Source organism: Passer domesticus, chromosome 2 (assembly GCF_036417665.1).
Source record: "Passer domesticus isolate bPasDom1 chromosome 2, bPasDom1.hap1, whole genome shotgun sequence".
Lineage (NCBI taxonomy): Eukaryota > Metazoa > Chordata > Aves > Passeriformes > Passeridae > Passer > Passer domesticus.
The window spans coordinates 2,559,444-2,568,133 of NC_087475.1; the positions used below are offsets into that span (position 1 = coordinate 2,559,444).

The 8,690-nt window shown below is 55.4% G+C and overlaps 1 protein-coding gene across 1 annotated transcript; it reads right to left on the reverse strand.

The window, feature by feature from the left end:
* Positions 1 to 2,983: 2,983 nt before the first annotated feature.
* On the reverse strand, positions 2,984 to 7,285 carry LOC135291462 (titin-like). The gene is made up of 4 exons (XM_064405680.1): positions 6,895 to 7,285; positions 6,177 to 6,290; positions 6,003 to 6,089; positions 2,984 to 5,891 (listed from the first exon to the last, which is right to left on the reverse strand). The coding sequence occupies exons 1-4, from the start codon at positions 7,051 to 7,053 to the stop codon at positions 3,516 to 3,518; spliced, it is 2,736 nt and encodes a 911-aa protein (XP_064261750.1). The 5' UTR covers positions 7,054 to 7,285; the 3' UTR covers positions 2,984 to 3,515.
* Positions 7,286 to 8,690: the final 1,405 nt, after the last annotated feature.

Genomic DNA, 8,690 nt, shown 5'->3' on the forward strand with positions numbered 1-8,690 from the left:
GGATAGAAAACTGCTTTGGATTGTACTACTCTCCTGTACATTGGGCTTAAAAGGCACAATCAATTCTACAATGGTATCATTCAAAATCCATGGAGGTCAAAAATCACAAACAGGTAGTTAGCAACATCTCTACTGTCCAAAGGAAAGCTATGCTCTAAAAAATGTGCACAGTTCTCTCATTTGTTGCTCTTGTCTTTTTCAACTTTTCCATTTGTTTCCTCTGCTCCTCTTTATTGTGGAAACATTGAAGCAAACCTGAGCACCATCAGGGAAAACACCACCAGCTGGCTCCAAGGCTTCCCAATGGCTGTGGAGCTCCCGGAGGACTCACACGCTTCAGCTGCGCACAAAAGCACCTCTCCTTTGCCAGGCTTCATGGCAGCACACATGGACTCAACTCAGAGTTCCTCCTGATTTCCTAGGCTTGCCCTGCATCATTTATCCAGAACCGCCTCTGGGAGCAGTGACTTAGAGGATCAAGTGTGTTTCTGGATCATGGATTTTATCTCCAATTTCCCTCTCCCGCCACAGCTTTGAAGTGCCAAGCTGCAGCTGGGAGCACACCTGATGTGGCCCAGGCCTTTCCTCTGGGCAGGAAAATTCTCCTAGAGCAAGGAAAAACAGGGATGGGGCTTGGAGCCCCCTGGGATATTGGAAGGTGTCCCTGCCCACGTCTCACCATGCCATGAGGGAGAGATGGCTCTGCTCCAGTTCAGGGACCAAGGGCTCCATGGCACCGCAACGGAGGGATTTTATTCAGCATTAAGCATTGGATTGCCCAAGAAGTGTGAGGAAGGGAGAAAGAAAGAGGAAACTCCTGTCCCAGAGAGGAGACGCAGAGCTGGAGCTCACCAGCAGCAACTCCATCAGCTGTAAGGCCCCTGCCCAGCCCAGCCGCTGTGTGCTGTAGAAGTTGTACGCGCTGCAGCAGTGACTGCACAGCTGCTTTCTGCTGAGCAGCCCCGGGCAGGGACAGGGCAGCAGAGGGGGCAAGGCTTCAGCCACAGGCTCAGCTGCCAGCTCCTTCTGCTGGATGTTGTGTGTGCAAAGGAGAAGTGCAAATGGGCAGAAGAGCCTCTGCAGCACCTTCCCAGGCACAGCAAGGCCGGCAAGGAGCAGCCCTTGCTCCTGGCCCACGCCAAAGCCGCGCTGCCTTTCTGAGCCAGCGCGGCTGCCGGGCCACGGGCAGCGTCCCAGCGGGGCTGTGCTGGCTGCGCTGGGGCGGCTGCACAGCCCTGCTGCAAAGGGCTCTCTCCCAGCACAGCTCTCTCCCAGCCGGGCTCAGCGTGCGCCTTCAGTTGGCCTGCAGAGAGCAGCCACAGCCCTGCCCTGCCGGCCCAGCCGCCAACTCTCCCTGGGGCTGGGGCTGAGCACTCCCTGCTGCCAGGGCACTCAGGGCCGCTGCCTGTGCAAACACATCGGCACCGCTGAGAGACAGCAAATGACACCTGGCCACTCTGTTCCTGTGCCTTTTTAGAATCTTCATTAGGAAATAAAACCATTCTTCAATAACGGGAGCAGCGCTGCACTGCGGCTTTCAGCCGGGGTGTGCCCCGTGGGCTGCCATGGTCCGGATAGCGCAGTCCTGCTGGGCACAGCCTGTCCCAGCTCCCAAGCAGCTCCCAGCCAACCTTAGCTAGCTCAAGTGATATCAGCTCCCAGGGATTATCAGCTCATTTGTGATTTCAGCTCCTTAGCTTGCCAGGTGCCACAGCAGACCCAGCGGGAGAGAGGAGAAGCGCTGTGTGAGCTTGTGAAGAAATTCTTTCTTGGGGTCCTCCACCAAGGCTCTCAGTGACAGCTCTTCTGCCAGCTGGGCAGAAGTAGGGCTTTATACACCTTACAGGGGCTTTGGAAATTGTCCAACAGCAAGGTTCAAGGGAAAGGGACCTATAGGCTTACAGAGAGCTAAGAAGGGTGCAAAGGCGGAAGAGAGGGGCTTCTAAGGTCCAGTCATCCTGACTCGGCATTTCCCATCTCAGCCTTCTGACCGCCAGGGAAGTTTTGCAGGCTCTGGGCCTGCTACAGTGTTGGGACATTAGAATGTATTGTAATTACAGCATATGGAATATTCATGTTTTTCTATCATAGACTGAAATATAAATACACAATATGAAATAAGAAGAAATGATTTTCAAGTTTTATTTATTCATTCAATTTTCTCATCATTTTTCTATTCTTATCCTTCTTAATGTTATTCATCTTCTTACTACTCTTTCTTAGTACTCTTCTTCTTCGTTGCTACTCCTATGTATATTGAAATTCTAATTCCTATTCTTAATCCTATTTCTATTCCTATCCTTCTTTTTCTTCTACTGCCACATATTTTTAAAATCTTATTCCTATTGCTATTCTTCTTCTTCTATATCATTTTAATTCTTATTCCTATACCTATTCATCTTCTTCTTCTAAGTAATTCTAAATTCTTATTACTATTCTTCTTCAGTCTATTCTTAAATAAGACATCTCTGCCTTGTCTTCTTCGTCATCTTTGTCTTCTTCCTCTTTGTCATCCTCTTCCTCATCTTTTTTGTCTCCTTTGTCTTTGTCTTCACTGTCTTCGTCTTCTTCATCTGCCATGTCATCTTCCTCTTGGTTTTCTTCTGTGTCTTTGTCTTTATCTTCTTTGTCTTCATCTTCTTGGTCGATGTCTTGGAGTGGTGGAAGCTGAGAGTCTGTGCCAGGAGCCTCTGCTGTGTGCCAACACAGGGCTGCTGTCCCTTGCAGGCCGGGGCCGGGTGTGTGTGGGGCAGGAAGGGGGGAGCTTTGGGCTCTTTGGCTGGCCATTTTCCAAGCCTCACTGCCAAAACCTTGGTGGATCTGCCTGCTTCACTTTTGCTTGGCTTGCTTGGCCCATCCAAAAGCTTTTCCCTTGCCTGCCTTGGAGGAGCTGCAGCAGCAATCTTTCAGCCCCTGGAGCTGAAGCCAACAGCTGCCGCTCCCACACCAGAGCAGCGGCACCGGCGGCAGTGGGGCCGTCCCGTTCCAGCCCTAAGCCTTGGGGAGCCGAGGCGAGCAGAGGAAGTACAGCCAGAGACTCCAGCCCGGCTGCTGTGTCTGACCTGGGCAGGAGGTGGAGCCCAGAGAGCCTCCAGGGCTGTGCCTCCTGCTGCATGGAACTCCTCCGTGCAAGCTCCACTTCCCTCAGCGTGAAAGCTGGTGCCATCTCGCAGCCCAAGTCAGGAAGGGGAATGTCTTCAGTGTTTGCCCAGTCTCCAGGAATTTTGGCTCTTTTTGGAGTATCCTCTGTTAAATTTGTCTCCAAACTTGAGACAGTCATCTTCTTCTTCATTATCTTTCTCAACTTTGTCTTCATTGTCTTGTTTGCCTCCATCATCATCTTCATTTTCACTTCATTGTCTTCTTCATCTCCTTTGTCCTCTTCATCATCTTTTTCATCTTCTTCCTCATCTCCATTTTATTTGTCTTCATCTTCTTCATCCGTTTCTCATCTGTTTCTCCTTCATTTTCTTTGTCTTCATCTTTTTCCTTTTCTTCATCTTATCCTTGTCGTTTTACTCCTCTGGCCGTGGCCTCAGGCAGGGACAGAGGAACAGCCCCTGCAGCGCCCGCAGCGCCCGCCTGAAGCGGGACGGACGTTTCCTAAAGGGAGCCAGCTGCCCATGGCAGGACTGGGCTCCCAGCTGGCCAGGCCAGGGGCTGTGTGGGGCAGGCACCCAGCTCTCTCTCCCTTCCTCTGGCTTCTTGAAAGGAAGAGAAGCTCCATGTCCCACAGGGATTTGGCCTTTCAGGGGCATGACCGAGGCACAGAGGGGCCCTGGGCTGTGCAGCTGTGGTTCCTGCTCCTCAACCCAGGCCTCATGAGTGATGGGTACTCGGAGCCCGTCTGCTGCAAAAATTCTCCAGTTTAGTTCTTGGTCTTCTGGATGCAGCTCTAGGATGCTCATGTCATCCCTCTCTTCTTCCTCTGGGAAGAAGGAGGGCTTAGTCCTGATGCCATGGTCACTCTCATCTTCACAGTTCTCCTGCACAAGCTCCTCACAGCTATTATCTTCTGCACTGGAGCATCCTGAGAGTCTGCTGCCATTCTCTCTCGTTATGTCTTGGGCAACGCAGGCTTCCCTTTGGGAGAGGTCTTGCCCAATGTATTCTTCCCTGGCAGAATGTTCGGCACAGCTGATGATCTCTCCTCCAATCAGCCCTTGCCCAGTGTTTTCTTCCCAGTCGGAGAGGTCTCGGGAGCTGCTGACTTCCCCCTGGGACAGTTCTTGCTCAGGGAAGTACTCCTCCCAGGCACAGTCTTCATGGTGACTTGCTACTTCTCCCCGGGACACATCCTCCTCTGTGCGCTCTTCCCAGTCAGAAAACTCTTCCTGGGACACCTCCTGCTCAGGGCACTCTTCTCCCTGGGACACATCTTCCTCTGTGCTCTCTTCCCAGTCAGAGAGCTCTTCCTCGGACACCTCCTGCTCAGGGCCTTCCTTTTTTTCCCACTGGGAAGGCTCTGTCTCGATGGCATATACCCCCTCTTTGTCCTCCCCAGCCAAGCTCCCTTCCTCGCTCTCTTGCACTGCCCACACGGATGCTGATGCTGGCCCCTCCTGCTGCTGCTGTCTGGGGGCCTGGGCTCTCAGCTGGACAGGCTGGGGGCTGGGGGGGCTCTGTGGGGCAGGCACTGGCCCTTGGCTGCACGGCTCCTGTGCCGGGTGCTCAACAGGAGCCTCACAAGGGACAAGCTCCGGGATCCCTTCTGCCAAAGAAAATCTCATAGTGTGTCCTGTGACAGACACCCGGGACAGCTCTGGTTCTCTCACCAGGAAAGGCTCCAGATCATCCAAGAACTGCCACCATTTCATTTCTTCATCTGAATCATCCATCCTCTCCACCTCTGCCTGTGCTGCTGACCCCACTGCTGCCTCCTCCAGCTGCTCCCTGGGGGCGTGGACTCCCAGCTGGGCAGGCCAGGGGCTGGGGGGGCTGTGCGGGGCAGGCACTGAGCTCTCTTCCCTTTTGGCTGTCTCAAGTGATTCCATTTTGTCTGCTAACTGCTGTTGAAGGGCATGGACTTCGTTCTGCTGCTGCTTCAGTGCCTGGAGCTCGTGCAGCACCTGGCTCAGGACCTCCCTGTTGGTGTCTTGCTCGGTGGGCCTCTGTGGGGCAGGAGGGATGCTCTGCGGGGCAGGCACTGATCTCTCTTCCCTTCTAGCTGCCACTGCTGACTCTCTTACATCCAAGCTCTGTTGAAGGGCTGCCACCTGCTGCTTCAGTGCCTGCATTTCCTGCAGCACCTGGCTCAGGGTCTCCCTGTAGATGATCTGGTCTGTGGGACTCTGTGGGGAAGGAGAGGGGCAGGGCAGGGCAGGCGCTGTCTCTGCTGGCACTGCTGCACCCACGGGGCTGGGAGAGCTGGGCTGTGATTCTTCTACAGCCATCTGTTGTTGAAGGGCATACTCTTCCTCCAGCTTCTCCATCAGCTGGTACATTTCAGTCAGTCCCTGGATCAGGATCTCCTCGGTGTTGTCCTGATCCTGGCATAGTGAAGCCTGGCTGCTGGTCAGGGTGTCGGAGGGGACACTGGATGAGCTCTGTGTCCCTGGCGATGGCAGTTCTTCACTGAAGACAGAAGAAGCTGCTGCCTTTACCTCCTCAGGAGTGAGAGGCTTGGGCAGCTCTTCCTTCTCATGAGCTGCAGCTGGGGCAGCAGCTGCTGGCTTGGCCTCTGTGGGACTGCCCGGGACAGGGGAGGTGCAGGGCAGGGCAGGTGCTGCCTCTGCTGCCACCTCCATGCCTATGGCGCTGGCAGAGCTGGGCTGTGTTTGTTCTTCTACACTCAGCTGTTGTTGGAGGGCATACTCTTCCTCCAGCTTCTCCAACAGTTTGTAGATGTCCGTCAGTCCCTGGATCAGGATCTCCTCATTGATGTTCTCATCCTGGAATAGTGAAGCATGGCTACTGGTCAGGGTGTCAGTAGGGACACTGGATGAGCTTTGTGTTCCTGGTGATGGCAGTTCCTCACTGAAGAGAGGAGCTGCTGCCTTTACCTCCTCAGGAATGAGAATCTCAGGCAGCTCTTCCTTCTCAGCAGCCCTGGCTGGGGCAGCAGCTGTCGGCTCAGCCTCTGTGGGACTCTGTGGGGCAGAAGAGGAGCAGGGCAGGGCAGGCGCTGCCTCTGCTGCCACCGCTGTGCCCTCGAGGCTGGGAGAGCTGGGTCCTACCTGGCGACAGGGCTGGGGCTCCTCCTCACTCCCTGGTCGCAAGGCTCTGTCCCACATCTTGGAGCGGATGTCCCTTCTCCATTGGCACAGCTCCTGACTGCTCACATGCTCCTCCTGTTGGGACAGCTTTTGGTCACTAACAGCTGGCCATGGGCACAGCTCTTGGGCTCGGGCATCTGGTCCTTGGGACAGCTCCTTGTCACTGCTGTCTCTCACTTGGTTCAATTCTGATGCTCTGGTGTTTTTCCATTGGGACTTGTGGGAGCACACATCTTGTTCCCATGGTGAGAGATCTTCATACCTCTCACCTTCCCTCTGGGAAAGCTCTGGGACACTGTCCCATTGAGAGATGTGGGAGTGCAGCTCACACAATGAGAGGCCTTGCCACCTCTCACCTTCCCTCTGATTTGGGTCTTGCATATTGTCCCATTGGGAATCCTCTGAGGAACTCACATCTCTCTGTAAGCACAGCTCATGGCATCTCTCGTCTTCTTCCCATCCCAACTCCTGCTGCTCACTCCCATCTATTTCACATTGGCTTATGTCTTGGGCTGTGACACGTTCTTCCCATTTGCACACCTCTTGGTATATCTCACCGTCTTCTGCCCAGCTCCTACAGCTGGTACAGCTCCTGGGCTATGCCAGTTTCTCTCCGTTCATAGAGCTGTTCATGTGTGTCATTGCTGTACTGGGAAACCTCTCAAACTCACACACATACCTGGCATAGGTACAGCATTTGGCTCCTCCTGGCTCCTCGATGGAAAATTTCTTGGCATCTCAGCACTTGCTGTTGGTACCTCTCTCTTACTATCACCTTTTCCCAGTGGGAAAGCTCCTCGTCACTGTCACCTTCCCACCGGGAAAGCTGGCGGTCCATTTCGGCAAAGGGTCTCTCCTCCTCCTCAGTCTCTGACAGTGGCAGGACTGACCTGACCACTGCCCCTGACCACTGCTCGCTGGGGGCCTCCAGCCAGCTGGGCAAGGGGCTGGGGACCGGGAGTTGGAGTTGCCTTTTTGCTCGTTGCTATCGTTGTCTGTCGCTGTCGGCCTTGATTGCTCTTGGCGTCCAGCACAGACAGAGCCAGGGAGCTGCTTCCTGCACAGAGAGCGGCTCTCCTGGCACTGGGCACAACAGGGCTCTGCGCCCCTTAGACACCCTCAGCCAGGGTGGGGCTCCCTGATGTCACAAAGGTCTCTGGCCAGCATCACATCCCACATCACAAAGGGCCCTGACACCGTCTGCCTGTGTCACAAAGGGCCACCCCCGGCAGCCCAGCATCAGTGCAGCAGACAGCGAGTGGCTGGGAGCAGCCCCCGCACTTGTGGCCTTGTGGTCCCTGCTGTGCCCAGAGCCCCAAGAGGCTTTGGCCACGCTGCCACACGCCAGCCCCAGCCCCACAGTGCAGAGTGTTATGAATAAAAAGTTATCTATTTTTTTAAAGGTTGCAGTTAAAACAAGTTGGACCAGTTGCTGTTAAGTTTGCTTCATTGTTAAGAGTTCTTCTTCAATTACCTGTTAATGGTTGGTGATTAACCATTGTCCCCCTGAGGCTTGCCAGGGAGGGACACGGGGACCCTGCAAGTACCAGGAGGATGGCAGTGGCATCAGAGCTAGTATGCAAATGAGAAATGCATTGCACCAAATTTTGCAGTTTTTCCAGGAAAACCCCTAAAAACAATGAGCCAACATAGAACTAGGGGACCTAGGTAATGTCTGAGGATGGGAGCGTAGTCCAGTGCCTGCTTGGATCCTTTTTGTTTCTCTCCCTAACCTCAAAGGATGCTGACTAGAGAGAGGACCCGAGGTGTTGGACCGACAAGGCGGAATCTCCTAATTTCTCGTGAGGACGGAATCCCCAGCTCTGCCTGCAGACCAGCGGACAAAGCTGCATCACCCTCCTCCTCCGTGCCACTCCTGGGAGCAATGGTGGTGTGGGCGCGACCCGTCGATTTCTCCCCACCTGAGCTGATTCTTTTTAATAAAGGCATTAAAAAGGAGAAAGATCTCCTGCCCATTTATTTCACAGAGCCCTGCCTTTGCCGGCTGCGCTGCCCAGGGCAGCAGGAATTGGCCGCAGGGACGGGCCGGGGACTCGTGGGCAGCGGCTGCAGGAGCGGCGGGAGCCCGGGCACCAGGGGTGTCCCTCAGGGCTGTGCCGGGCACCGGGGCTGCTCCCTGCCTTCAGCACTGACAGCCGGGGGCACCGAGTGCAGCCTTTGGCGGGCACGGGAAGCCGAGCGGGGCAGGGGCAGCAGGCAAGGACGGGGCCGTGCACGGGCACCTGGCCGGGCTGCAGGAGCGGCACCACGAGAGCCTCCTGCGCTGCCACAAGGCCGGGGCCCGGCTGCTGCCCCTGGCCGGGGCCGCTGCCTGAGGCAGCCGCTCCTGCAGCTCTGGCCTGGCCTCTGCGGCGCCACGGGCACAGAGGCCGGGCCGGGGCTCGCTCCCTGCTGCCCGCAGGGCGCTGCCGAGGGCTCCCCGCCCGCCGGGGCCGGGGCCGGGCGCTGAGGGAG